The 15442-nt window shown below is 39.5% G+C and overlaps 1 protein-coding gene across 1 annotated transcript in view; it reads left to right on the top strand.

Moving 5' to 3' along the window:
* The first annotated feature begins 6828 nt into the window (after nucleotides 1-6828).
* LOC124616455 (nexilin-like) overlaps nucleotides 6829-15442 on the top strand; it is a 127920-nt gene continuing 119306 nt past the window's right edge. The window contains exons 1-3 of the mRNA XM_047144764.1: nucleotides 6829-6951; nucleotides 7228-7311; nucleotides 7914-7997. Coding sequence (XP_047000720.1) covers nucleotides 6829-6951; nucleotides 7228-7311; nucleotides 7914-7997 — 291 coding nt within the window. The remainder of the gene's footprint in view (nucleotides 6952-7227; nucleotides 7312-7913; nucleotides 7998-15442) is intronic.

Genomic DNA, 15442 nt, shown 5'->3' with positions numbered 1-15442 from the left:
TTCACCTCTTTCCTGAGCTTTTCAAGGACTTCGTTCTAACACAGCTGTTTGACGGTTTGTCCTGGATGGACAAATTCTATATGGAAAGAAGCAAATCTGTCAAAACAACAAATCAGTTTTGCTTCGGCCTTTGACTTGATGATTCGAATTTATTTCAGTCGAGGAGAGTCCTCAGTGTACCACTCCTCACTTTGCCACTTGGTCTCAGTATCATACTCAGAAATCCAGGATTCATAACATGTGATTACACTACTGAACCATTCATGGCCATGGGCAATATTCTCAAGAGGACAAGGCACACGTTTTTTGTATTGTCCTCCTACTCAGTTGTGAGGTTTTTTGGCACCGTTTGGCATAAATCTTTCGCACGTGCATAACTTCAATGCAAATTTGGTGTATGCTGAAGAGGTTTAACCATGTCGTCCATCATCTTTATTCTCACACACCGGTCTGATCTCACAAGAGAACGCATACGTTCGAAGTTTTCGTCGGTTTTATAAGGTGAAGATCTACATGAACGAGGTTCACCTTCAACGTATTCTGGGCCTTACAGAAATGATTTGTGCCACCGAGAAACTTGGACTGTTTATGAGGTACGCTCCCGATAGGCTTGCTTCAATGTTGAAAAGATCACATTGCTCTAAAATCCACTTTTCCACTTTTACAACACGCAACATAAACACAACTTCCCCGATGGCGCTTTCAAAAACCACGTGACGGCAGAACGAAGCTGAAACTCGTACTCAGCAACTAGAGAAGATTGCAAACCATTCTACACCAGTAGAACAACACAGATCCCTAGGAGCGTTGTCATTGTCATTACTTTTCTCACACGCCTCCAATTCCTAATTAAGAATTCCATTGGGAATCTGTAGGTTATTCGGGCATTTTCCTTATTTAAACACTTCTGGATATCTTTCGATCCCAAAACATGTTTATTTCGTCTTACATAGATTTAAATGGTTTAAAATTTAATTGCTGTTCTTATTTAGCCATGGATATCGACGTCCCTATATAATAATGTGCTCTGTAGTTACCGGGGTTGCTACTTAATGTTGATCACAGTGTATGCTAACAACAATGTCATGTCACTTAAACCGTTGTGGACCGTTGCCTAGCAATTACTTCCGTATTCTCTGGAGTACTTGAAGTATTCATACGAATTCGTTCTGCGAGTTATTGAGTGTACGAAGCATCTGTTGTGAATTAAGTACTGCAGTGTTGTATTTTGTGTTTCGAGCACATCTAGCGAAACATTTTAAAGTTCTTGAGGAGCTTTAGAAGCTCTCAGCGAAGCGAACGCCCAACTTCAGAGGCGAGGTGCATCGTACCCGCATTAGGTATGAGCCATTGATTTAACGTTGCATATTTATTTTGTATACACAATCATCTCGAGTTAGAATATCGTAAAAGCTAATAAATGACTGTGTATTTGATGGAGAAGTACTGGGAAATGGAAGCATTTGGTGGAGTGTAGTGTGATTACAGAAGACGAAGTTCCTAACAGTATATAACGTGAAATAGCACTTCGTTTTAATTTTGTATGGAGTTTCAAACGTCAGGTGGTTACTTGCAGAGTTAGACCTCCATAGTTAATTTTTTTTAAGTTCATGTGCTTTCGTCATGTATTCTCAAATTAACAGCTTAGTTTAACAATTACAACCATGTCAAGTGCACATTCAGATTCTATCCGTTCCGGTTTCACCCATGACGTCCTCTTGACGTCATGACTTTACGTTGCAGAGCGTTAAGCGGTCTGTTATTAAATGCTATCTGTTTTTGTGTTAGTTACCATTGTAATCTCAGAAGTTTGTAAAAGATGCTGCTTATTCCATATATGTCGTGATATACGATGGTGTTGTTTGTTGGGGCAAGGGTATAACTTGAGATCACAGATTATATTATCGATGGAGATACTAGTAGCGATTATTGTTTCTTTTTTCCGGCAAATATTTAACTGTTTCTTTCTGTATTTCGCACGATTTCCGAGGATGAAGGTAGGCGGTACATTAAGAGCAAAAGATAAATTTTTGTGAGTGAAGTGATTAATGACAATTAATATCATGCTGATTGTTGCAAATTATTTAGCTCTTTTTGTAATATGGGAGAATTGTCTAGGGTGATGTTAGCCATGAACCTAAGTACATTGCTGAAATTGTCGTGAGAGGTACGAATAGTGATGTTAGTTATAATTTTTTAACTTATTAATAGTTGGCTGCTTTTTTTTTTGGAATGTGACGTCACTTAGGGGTAGCGTACCTGGAATCAATTGTTTTTTAGGGTTCATATTGTTGTTACCAGTGGCTCGCTCTTTTGGTGTATGATTCTTTTTGTGCTATGGTACTTTTTGACCTGTTAATGTTCGTTTGTAGTGTGATACAAAAATTTTGAATTTATTTTCGTTCGGTTTATTCTGGAGGGATTTATGTGTGTTATTTTTGGATTAAGTCGTTGTTATGTCGAGTTTTCGTGTGTTTCTTTTCTTTTTTTTGGGGGGGGGGGTTTATATTTTTTAGTTTTATTATGGAACAGTTCCTGTGTATTATTTACCGATTATATTGTTATGTTGGGATGGGTCTGGTATTGCTGTCTTTGTTAGGGCTGTACAGGTGCTGCTTATATTTTATTTTGGTTCATTCTGGAACAATTTTTGTGTATTATTTTTCTATCATGTTGTTATTTTGTGGATGTATGACTGATATCCCTGTCTTCGTTTAAACTGTGTAGATTAAGCGAATTATTCGAATGCAGTTTTGTGTTTTTGTTATATTTTCGTAGAGTTTATTCTAGAGGAATTAGTGTAAGATATTATTCGATTTTTTTATTATATTAATCTTAGCTTTTTTAACCTTTTCTTTTTTGTTCGTTTCTTACCAGAAGTTTCTCATTCCTGCAGCTGTCCCATTACTATCATTTTATATGCTCTTCGCCTGTTTTTATGTTTGTAAATCTGTATTATGCAATCGCAGCTATAACGGTAATTTTATTAGAGAATATCGATTTCGGTCGAGGATCAGACCGTCACTAAGTCCAAAAGTAATCTGACCTATGAACTTGCATAATAGGAATAGCAATTTCGGATGTGTAGTGTTCCGTCTTTGATATTAAATTGTCATGCCCATTATGTCCATTTAACTTAATAGACGTTTTTTCTCAATGTAATGTATATACAGATAATACCAATGGTCGAGCTATGTACGTTTGATAACTGCTATTGCAATTACGTGAAACCATAGCGGAGACGGTTTTCGGAACCGATAATGGTCTGATTCTAGACCAAATTGGATGGTTCCTAATGAAACGTACCGTTGTAGCTGTCTATTGCACAATACAGTTGTTAATATATATTGAAGCTGCACAACGCCTCCTCTACAAAATATTTTTTATGTTTGTTTTCGACCGTAATGGTCTATCTTGTGATAGTCTTCTCTAAGAATATAATGGGACTGGTATTTAATGTTATCTGTGGTTGTCGTGGTAGACTCGGAGCGGTCTCTATTTACTTTAATTTTTGCTTTCGCAATGAAAACGGTGTAACTGATCATCCTGTCTCGTCGATTACACGTAGATATTACCTATAATCATTGTAAGGTTATACTGCTAGAATTATCTTCCGCCTGCGAAGAGGAACACACGTTTGAAACTGGTTACAACTGTGTAGATTTATACTGAGTTGACTTGGCACCATAACATGAGAGCATTACTTTCCTAATGCTTATGGAAGTTATAGCAGTATCTCGGAGTATTGTTAACTGTTAGATCATTTGGGAGTTTATTATCTGTGAGCGCGTTTTCGACATGCAGACTCCGCTGCATATTTTTCAATCGTAAAACATGATTATTTCGTCTTACATAGATTTAAATTAATGAAAACTTTCATTGCACTGCTTGTTTAAGCATTGATATCGACGCTCCAATACACCGTTGTGCTCTGCAGTTATCGATGTTGCTGCTTCATGTTGATCACAGGTTTTGCTAACAAAAAGTTATTGAGTAAAAGAATCTTTAATTTTGATTCAGGCGTTATAGTGTAGGAATTTGTGTTTCGAGAACAAGTTCTTGGGGAACTTTAGATGCTTTGAAAGAAGCGAACGCTCTGCTTCAAAAACGAGGTATGCACACTATACTCGCCGAGAGGCAAGAGCCACTGATTTATCTGTCACCTACTTATTTTCAGTATACATCTGCAATTAGAACATCGAATAAGCTTTTAGATGACTATGTATGCAGTGGAGAAGTACCGAAAAACTGTAGCATTACGAAGAAGTGTGATGTGATTTCGCAACATGTTACTAGTAATTGGACTGGATGTGAAAAGTAAAACGGAAAACTCTCTTCGATTTACATTCCAGCACATTGTTTCAATACGTAATGCAACTTCAGAAACTTCAGAGAATGCTTGACTTGTAGAGACAGATCTCCTGACTGAGTTTAATCAATGTTCAAGTGCTGATATCATGGATTCTGAAATTTATAGCGTAGGTTCACAATGAGAATGGTGTCATCCATCTCTCTCGTTTTCGATTACACATACATACGGTATGTCTTGTCGTTGGTTCATGCTGTTCTCTGTGAAAAAGAAAAGTCGTAAGCACGTTCCAGCTGTGCAGGGTTATACTGAGTTGACATGGTAGTGTAGCAAAAATATTATCTTTTCGTGTCAATTAAGGAAGTACAATTAGTATCTTGGAGCACTGTCGAATGTTAAACCTATTAGGTGTTTATAATCTTTTCTTGTGTTTCCTTCATTTAGAAACCACTGGCTAAATTTCAATTGCAAGCATGGTTATTACGTCGTACACGTTACTGTTTTAGTCACATGGCGATGAAGTGTACTTTAGATTTAGGGTTTTGAATGACTGACAAAAAGAAGGGATAGTGCAGCCCTGAGAGAATATACTGACCCGGTATTATGGATAGCCCTAAAAATCGTATTCTCGTCATATACCGTTGATGGATTTTTGATTTAAGCCATCAGATTGTAGCGTAGTTTATTAATTAGTATCTTCATCCCACTACCAACACACATAAAAAAAATCATTCCTGCCCCAAGGAGAAGGTATTCGGCATTTCACACTGTAATAGCTGACAAAATCTGAAGTTCTAAAAGCTGAACTAGGTGCATATCTGAAACTAATGTAGTATAGTAATGACTTGCTAACTAAGTTCAGTCTAATAGTGAAGCCTTCAGATAATTGCAATCAAAACAATTTTTTTCTCTTCAGAGTAAATGTACCACTTAAAGAACATGCGGTTGCTCGACTTCGAATAACAGTTATTATTTTGATTCATCCACTATGAATTACTAACACAGAATTAAAATAACTAATTCTCGACTAGTAACAAATGTATGAGCTCAATCAATTATATAGACTGTACCTGTCGTTTTTAATCCAGGCAGCTGCTTTTATTACAAAAGCTAAGTTGACAGACATGTCGTCACGGTCCCAGCTTTTCCTTGCGATCCAGTTGTGAGACACTGCTGTAAAACTTACTCATGGACACGGTCTCGCCATAACTAACGTGCTGTTTGTTATCGTTACAGCAATGTTCCGACGCATGAAGAAGTTTTTCTCCCGGTGTGTGGGAGGGGAGAAGAACTTGGTCGCTGTTCGGGGTACTGTACAGGTGAGTCACGTCACGTTTCATCACTGGTGACGTAACATGGAAAGCAGTAAAGTCTGAGATCTACCTGATTGTACATAACATGGTCAGTAGATACTGCAGACATTTACTGTGAATGAATATTTGATTTGCTAGAAACACCCCATGTGACACGTCATTGTAAATAGCACGTCTTAGATAGGCATCTCTGCTCGAGTGATGACTGTGACGATTACATAAAGTACCAGCTAACTACCTAACTCCGTCTAAACAGACCTCTGAAGTTCCGAAGTTACCGATCGACCGCCTCGTCATCGTCAGGGTATAGACGTCACTGAATGCGGATATGGAGGCGCAAGGGGTCGGAATACTGCTCTTCCGGACATTGACAGTTTTCGTGATCAGATATAAAATACTGGCAGCAAAGAAAGTCATTGGTGGATAGATGGATTTGTTGATCACTGGAGCGAAGTGGGATGGGCTAGGCACTCAACAGCTCACAAAAGTCTTATTCCTAAGTCTTCAGACATACGTAAAATTTGTAAAATTTGCCATAGTCCTCTCGACTTCAAGTAAAACAAAGAGTTGGAGTCCTCTTAAATTTACTTCTGCGTGGCAAAGATAAAGTGCCATAAAATATGGAGTATAAGAATTCTAAAACGTCACAAACCCAGTGGTCGTTTAACGTATGAAGCCATTAGAAATGTGTCCTATTCGGATGGGGGACTGGGTGACTTCAGCACGTCAAAGTCGTATATTCTCTGACCTGCAGGGTGTCCCGCTGTGTTACCTGCAGGCTTCCTTCGCTACATGTCTGCTCGCTCTTTTCCCCAGATCCCACTGACTCTAGATCCTCTCCTCCATGTTATTACCACATTATATCCGGACTTGTCGCATTAGGTAAGATAATGTTGATAATCGAACCTGAATGCGGATTAAACAATTCTGACAACTGTATCGAGGCCCATTAAATTTAACAGTTGATGGACAGTTGATTCTAACCAAATCATTTATCATTCCGGGAAATTAGGTGTGCTATTTGTTAACACTGAACAAATAACAATGTGTAAAGCTTGAGAATGGTAACATCCCTCTCAAGTTGCAGAGAATTATACTGAAAAATATTTTAGGAGCAGAGCTTCCTTTAATATGCTTCCAACAGGAGCTACTGGTTGAAGACGACATTGCAGACCATCTGGTTGCTCAGCCAGTTACTTGGTGAACATGGTTAATATGAGACTGACCAAAGGACATGTGGAGTCAGAGAACAGAGAAACAGGAACTGTTAGAAAAACTTGTTATAGTCCCATTTACTTTCCTTTCCAGAGGAAGAACAAGGAGGAGCCCGTAATAAAAGAAGGTGGCACAAGTAGTTACATTGTAGGCCTCTGTCATTCCAGTTTAACTCAACGTGCGTAGGGTAATGGTAGTGAATGTGGGAAGTACAGAATTCTAACTCACGCTAGAGCCTATAAGTGAATGCTCACTATCACTAACTCTAGGCCAAATATTCGAAATAAATGTAATAATTTACAACACATGTACGTGTAAAGAACTAGCGCTGTCTCTGAATTACTAAACGTGCTCTACCACTCTTCAAACCAATAAGTTTTTTTCCAACAGGAACGTCAGTTCACCCTGGACTCGTTTTTTGAGGAGATACTGCAGAAGCGGTTGCAGGAAGAGAAAGAAGTCCTTTCTGTTTCGGTGAGTGTAAATTACAACAGTAGAAGGAATCCTAGCATTTGGTTTCAAAGTGAATTTCTCTTTTCTCACTACATGATAACTTACTCTCGAATATGATACTAGTTACTGATCTGCATCCGGGTATTAGGCCGAATTGTTGTGTTCATTTTGTGCACAATACTTCGACGTACGTCTCAGCCATAAACTTCATGTGCTGCGAACTTTGCGGTAATGTGTTCTCGCTGCTTGGACTCTAACCAGTCAGGGAACGTAACACGACCTGAAGAAGATGAATCGGTCAGTTGCTGAAATGTTAACCATAAAACATGAACAACAACACGGCATAACCTCAGAAGCACATCATTAACCAGTCGTATTCAGAAAATGTTCAATATAATGGGATATTAGTTATTTGTTAATAGTAATTGTTGCTGAGAAATCACAACCTGGTGTTTCTTTGATACTAAGGTGAATTACTGTATGTTTAATACTGATACCTGTACACTGCTAAATTTGTTATAAATGAAACACTTCATAAGACTTTTATATGATAGGAACTAGCATAAATTTTGGATTACTGCACATGTTGGATAACAGAAAACTAATAAGTTCTTTTCCAACAGGAGCGTCAGTTCACTTTGGACGCGTTTTTTGAGGAGGTGCTGCAGAAGCGGCTGCAGGAAGAGAAAGAAGTCCGTACTGCTCCGGTTAGTATAAATTCGAACAGTATAGGGAATAGTAGCATTTGGTTTCTAAGTGAATTTCTCGTTTTCTCACTACATGATAACTTACTCTCGAATATGATACTAGTTACTGGTCTGCTTCCGGGTGTTAGGCCGAATTGTTGTGCTTCTTTTGTGCACACTACGTCGACGGACGTCCCAGCTATAAACTTCATGTGTTGTGAACTTTGCGGTAATGTGTACTCGCTGCTTGGAGTCGAACCATTCGGGGAACGAACGTCACACGATCTGAAGGAGATGACTCGGTCTGTTGTTGAAATGTTAACCCTAAAGCACTAACAACAACACGGCATAACCTCAGAAGCACATCATTAACCAGTCGTACCCAGAAAATCTTAAAGACAATGGGATATTAGTTATTTGTTAGTATTAATAGTTGCTGAGAAGTTAAATGAATTGTGTTAGTTGGAGACTAAATTGAATTACTACTTTCTTAATATGGATATCTGTACCCTGCTAACTTGTGACAAATGTTACAATTCGTTACACTTTAATATGAGAGTAACTAGCACAAATTCTGAATCACTTCACATGTTAGATAACATGAAAGTAATAAGATCTTTTCCAACAGGAGCGTCAGTTCACGCTGGACGCTTTCTTCGTGGAGTTGCTGCAGAAACGGCTGCAGGAGGAGGATTAAAGCCGTGCTGTTACGGTGAGTGGTACTTCGATCTTGGTAGAGAATTACAGATTTTGGTTTCTAAGTGTATTTCTCGTTTCATGACCACATGGTAACTCCCTTCAGAAGGGGAATCTTCAAGTTTTTTCTAGTCTACAGTTTTACGATTTTAAATATAACTGAAATGCTATCAGCTTAGATATATCGCCAAGGCTACAAAATTCTTGGTAGACCCATACATTTAGTCGGTATCCATAGTCTGCTCTTCTTTTATACCAATTGTGAACTGGGTTCGTATTGGTAGGATACACTTAAACTCAAGAATCAGTGGTACGATATGGTTGCCTACGCATTCACATCATGTACACCTTTTCAGAAAACATTCTCCTGTGACCCCTGCCGCCCATAAAACAGTTAAGTTTTCAGCATAGTTTCACCTTTAGCGTCGCATGATTATACTTGGTATTTTGATCCCATTTTTTATACTGCATGATAGTTTATTTTTCTGTTATGTAATTATCCACGAAGCTCTCCGAATTTGAACTGATCATTAGCACAACTTGTTTTAAGAAACTCCAGTATTTTTGTGTCGATGCGTTTACCAACAGTCACAATTCTTTCCGTTCCTTAATGAGTATAATTCAGATAAGGATAATACATCAGTCTGCGTGAGGTATCGACTAACTCTGAAATATTCTGATACTTGTGACAACTATCTACTATCATGATGCAATAATTTAGTAAACCGTTTCACCACAGTAGACCGCACTCCGGGACGAGTATACAGGCAACCATTCACTGTCGGTAGTTTTCATATTTGCGATAATTAGTGTTCTAGGGTTCATGAGATGGGACGATAGAAACAGCGCTTCTATGGATACAGAAAACGACTATTTATTACAGTGGGGTCCTACGATAATTTAACACTTTTCTTTACAGATGTCATATCAACCCACCATAATAGGGCGATGTTTTTAATTTTGAAATTTATGTTTGTCGGCAGATCACTCCAGTGTCCTCCGCGCCCACCTTGGAGGTCTGTAATTCACATTGCGCAGCTCTTGAGAGCCGCCCTGCCAGACGCTGGATGTGTTCACGCGTGGCCACCAACGCGACGTCTGGAGAAGACCGTCTGGCTGTTATAAGTGCGACCGCGATATCGCGGCCAATACCACCTGAAACCACAGTTACCAATCCAATAAATCTTTGGATTAATGATATAACACGTCTCGTTATTTGTTTTATTTGCAACAGACGGCGCTGTGGTAATGCAGGGGACTCGCATGACGGTGGTTGAAGTTCTCTTTCGACCAGCAAGATCTAGTGGTCGGTGGCTTCTCTAAGTAGATTAAGGCAAACGCAAGAATGGTTCCTTAGGAATAAAACTCATTCGATTTTCTTTACAATGCGAGCACCCTCTGCCATTACCTCTCCGTCATTGAAAGTGGAAGTTAGACATGCATAATTCCTACTTGTTATTTTTATTAGAGTTACAAAATGAATATAAGCAATAATAGTAATAAAAACAGTTGTGACAATGGCACTGGAATGGAAAAATTTGGAATCCACAGGACTTCTCTTTCAAAATTTGCGTATGAAGTTTAACAGCAAAATCACTGACAGTAATGATAACACTCAAAAGACTAGAGTGACTACAAAATATCTGCTCCTTATGATAACGAAGTAGTCCCCATAATCCCGACATTTACACTTCAACTCAGTGAGCCACATGTAATATGGCCATACACACGCAGGAACTAAAACGTAATCAACATTTGACGCCCTCAGCATACAGAGCTCACTCATTAACGACTATACTTGTACGTAGAAACAACACTGATGAGCCAGTACATTATGACCATCTACCTAATAGACGATATGTCCAACTCTGGCACGGGTATCAAGATCGACGTGTCGTGGCAGGGATGCAATGAGGCGTTGGTAGGTCTCTGTAGGGAATTGGTACCACACTGCACACAAGTCACCTAATTCAGTAAATTCCGGGGAAGTGTGCGATGAGCTCTTCGATAGGGTTCAGATGTGCCGAGATGGGAGGGCCAACTCATCAGCTGGAATTCGGGACTGTATTCCTCGAACCAATCCACACACTCCACTCCATCACACTCCTGGACTTGTGATATGGCACATTCTCTTGCTCAAAAATGCCACTGCCATAAGGAAACACGATCGTCGTGAAGGGATATCCGTGGTCTGCAACCAGTGCACGGCACTCCTTGGCCGTCATGGTACCTTGCACAAGCTCCACTGGACCCATGGATGTTCCCCAGAGCGTAATGGAGCCGCGTTCAGCTTGTCTCCATCTGACAGTACAGGCGTCAAGGAGCTGTTGCCCTATAAGAGAGGGATTCGCGCCCTCCCATCCGCGTGATGAAGAAAGTATCGAGATCAATCAGACCGTACAACACTCTGCGACTGCGCCAATGTCCAGTGCCGATGGTCACGAGACCAGTTTAGTCGTAGTTTCCGATGTCGTGGTGTTAACGTTGACCCATATGTCAGCTATGGAGGCGCTTCGTTACGAGTGTTCAGTATGCTGTGTTCAGACACACTTGCACTCTGTCCAGCATTAAACTCTGATGTTAGTTCTGCCATAATTAGTCGTCTGTCCTGTTTTACCAGTCTGCCCGGATTAGATCTCCGACATCTGTAATGAGGGGTGGCCCCGACAATTACTGCTTTTTCCGAAATGCACGTGCCAAGCCTTCGGGCCAACACAATCGGCCCTCGGTCAGACTCAGATAGATCGCTGGCCTCCCCCATTCTACACACGGACGGCAGGCTCACAGATACTAGATGCACCGTGCGTTTGTCCGACTAGCAGCCAGTCCCCGCCATGTGTCGCTGCTATCGCCTGGACGGGTTCACATCGACAGTAGGTCTGTGGCCCTAACATCCTGCCTGATCAGTGTCTGTGGCTATGAAGTAGTAGGTATGTAAACACATTCAGCAGCTGGTCATAACAGAAGCGTGGCGAGTGTCTTTGCAAGTGGGACACATAAAGCAAAGCGCACTTAGTGCAATCAAACTGAAGCTGCAGTTCACTGAACTGCGTTGGGCACATAATTGATTAGCATGTGGATGTAACTTCAAGCGAGTCAACAAAGGAATTAATGGTGCGAACATAATGCTAAGCCTTAAGATCGACTGAGAATTCCGAGAGAGTTCATGACCGCTGCTACTTATAGTATGGCTCCTATCACCTATGATTTGTTATGACGTTAAATTTTACTTTCAGGACTAATGTTGCAGAGGAAAATGCTGTTGCAGAAGGCAAGTTTCTATTTAATTTTTTTTATTTATTCCACCAAAAGTAAAGAAAAGTCGTATGGAAGATTTATGGGGGTGCGACATGAGCCAGATGCGCAACTTATAAATCTGAATCACCTTGCTGTTAGGATTTTGGATAGTATATTTGAAGATATCAGGATTTGTGACATAAACCGAGTAATATTTTTATTATTTATAGCACTCTTCGTCGGTTGTAGCTAAGATTATGCTTTACTATATAGAGAAAAACTAATTAGAATTATATTTTATATTACACACCTCTGAAGATGCCTAGCACCAATAGGCGAAACATTTTTCATACACACACGTAACTTCAGTAATAAAAGATGGAATATTCTCTCATCTCTGTGATAAAGCACAGTTTAGTTCATGGTAGCTGCTAGCTCTAGAAAGAATGCACAGGAAGTCTAAATGGCAGGTAATAACTTCACAAACTAACTTTGTCTCCTAATCCTCAGACTTCCTTTTACCTTGAATAGCACTATGACTTGTAAATTTCCGTAATTCTTTTCCTTATAGTTATGAAAAAGTTACGTTCACAGTTCCTAATTTTTTTTATTCTTGTGATTTCGTTGAGTAGATTGCTACGTATGTACCATTTTAACGTATTTCCTAAATACTATATTATCACCACAACAAATAAACTGATGCATTTTAGCATATTCTTAATTCGATACTCTTGGAATTTAACAAGCCCCACTAGAAACATGTGCCGGCTACAAGATATTCAGGTCCACTATGAATAAAACTTCACCGATTCCCCCTGTTTGCAAACATTACCTGGGAAGAGACCAGCCTATCGGGAAGACTCTGATTTGTTACATCAAAGGTGGAAATTGGTGACGTTAATATAACACAGCACACGAAGACGTAGAATTTAAAGGTACTGGAAGCCCCATTTGTTCCATGGATGGACGAATATAGGTATCCCATATCCCGAAGATGTAAAGGTTCGCTAAATTTGTGAACGGTTCATATACTTTAACTGAAGGATGATGAAACAAAATAAAAATGAAATCTGAAGAACACTTAAGCGAAAGTTTAAATTCTATGAGAGGGTTACTATGGCCATTTGAGTGTGCAGTGAAGTTTCTGAAACAAAACCAAAGTCATGGTTCACACATAAGTGCGGAATACGGCAAGGCAAATCGATAAATCTTCTGAATGCAATCACTAATTCGTGAAAGTTTTTTGAACATCTCTGTTGCTGGTGTAGTTATTCATATAACGATTCCTTACCCTTTTGTAGTGTTTCAGGTGAATTCGACACAAGATTGTTAGAGGGCAGCTGTCAGAACTTGTTGTATGAGATCGCAGAACTGTTGCTTGAGAATCTTTCTTCGTTGGATTTGTGAATACGGTCTTAGTTTCAAAATGGCTACACTTATTTCCATTATTTTACTAGAATCTCAAAAGGTCCCCTGCATCCAGCACTATTGCACCGTTACTTAACAACACTATGCACGCATAGTAACTTATACTTCTTTAACTATGTCATATATAACTCCTTTTCCAGCAAAAAGTTCCTATTTCCTTCACAATAAATGGATTGTTGAGACGTCTTGCTGTCGAGTGTCAAAGTATTTCGAACTATACAAGAATTACCAAATCAGTTATCAGTTGCAGCTTGGAGCACTCCTCCTCTGCGATAGTCGGACACCCTGTAGCTACCTCTCAAAGAAACTGTGAGCGTCTCACAAAAAAAAAAAAAAAGACCTCCTGCGCCCAACTGTGAAAATACAGCTACTGAAATATGTACAATTCACAACAATCACATAACTTTCTGTAGCAGTGACTAATAACGTATATTCTTTAACCCAACAAGGGACCAAAATAAGACTCTGTTGTATCGTCAGTTGACATCTAACGAACTATGTTTCTTCCTGACCGTACTGGTTTCGTACATTTAGTACAATATAATCAAAACGGGAAATCAACGTTGGTCGTTTTGTATAAGAGTTCCACACACGTCTACCGGTGACAATCCACAAAATTCCCAAAAGAAGTCTAAATTACTTTCCACAGCACACACTCTCGTAAGTAACCCACCCCAGGTAAGAGTAGACCAGGTCGACAATGCTCTGGCTTCATCTTGCTCATCTGTAGACCACCTCCCACCGGATTCACTATTACAAGATATTCTGTTACCATCGCATCAATATGTGTGCAATGGTAGTTACGCGCCCGATAATATCGCTTGCAGGAAATTACAGAATGTAGAGAATTTGATGTTTGCTTACCACTGTATAACAGCAATGCTCATATCTTGGGCGAAAACTATTAGCTGCTATGTCGTTAAAGCACCACAGCACATCGCTCGAGCATTTCAACCGATACATTTACCTGACCCGTGCAATAATTGCCAGCCTGCGACGTAATAACGCATTACGTCTTCACTAAACTGATTAACAGCTGTGACCGGCCGTGATCTCATCTGGAGGTGGCAGCCGGCGCTGTGTTACCCCTCCCCTCGTAAGTCCAATTAGGGGCGCACTCTCGCGGCCGGATTTACGGCACTGTGTTTCAAGTATGGTGAATTATTGGGGAAGAAAAGGGCCTTCGATAACACCTATCCACTTTGACCAATGACATCATCACAAGCCTCAAAATGCAACACAAATTTGATTTAAAAATGGCGATTAGGACGTCAGGATCACCAGTTACTATAAAACCAAAACCTAAAAATCAAATTCAAAAAAGGTAAAAATTCTGAATAACAAACATTGCACCTGAGGAGGAAACTGCGGCATTTTTGGGAGATATATTGTCAAGTAAAAACCACAGAATCCCAAAAATACTGGCGTATAAAAAACACAACAACCAGAAGAATACGATGAAAAGGTTGGCATCGAAATTGCAAAAATAAAGCATTAAATTAGAGAAATTCAACTGTTACCGAACACATCACGCCATATATATAAATTGACTGAAAAGCCACACACCAATACAAAAAACCAAAAGGCAATATTAGTACAGAAAGCGAAAATGTAATACCAGTACAAGTAGCAAATGTCACGAAAGTTAACGAAATACGGTAACAAGCACATCACTTACCTACATAGCTCAAACGAATACTCCAGTACCGATACAGAGAGCAAGAAATTGGAGAAATGGACAAAATGCACATGGGTTCACCAATACACCTAAACAGAAAATGACACACTCCCTGAAATTATTCGTAAATACTCTTTGTATTACTTAGACGTGAGTTGGTACGCACTAACCGGGATCTGGCCACTTCATTCTGTAGGCTACCCAAATCGACTATTCTGGTACATCTTTGCACATTAATTTCGATCACTAACATCGCGTACTTCACTCTTTACGTTAGAATAACTAGCCTTCATTTACAAAGACCTTCTGAAGACTTACTTTTTTCTTAATTGTTGATCTATCGGGTTTCCTTATTCAGTAATGTTACTATTAATATTCACTAAGTTATTAATTTCATTACATTACAGGTTGGCTCACCTTTGAAAAA

Source organism: Schistocerca americana, chromosome 5 (assembly GCF_021461395.2).
Source record: "Schistocerca americana isolate TAMUIC-IGC-003095 chromosome 5, iqSchAmer2.1, whole genome shotgun sequence".
NCBI classification, from domain to species: Eukaryota; Metazoa; Arthropoda; class Insecta; order Orthoptera; family Acrididae; genus Schistocerca; species Schistocerca americana.
Note: the sequence above shows the minus strand (reverse complement) of the source record. Positions and strands in the feature narration are given on the sequence as shown.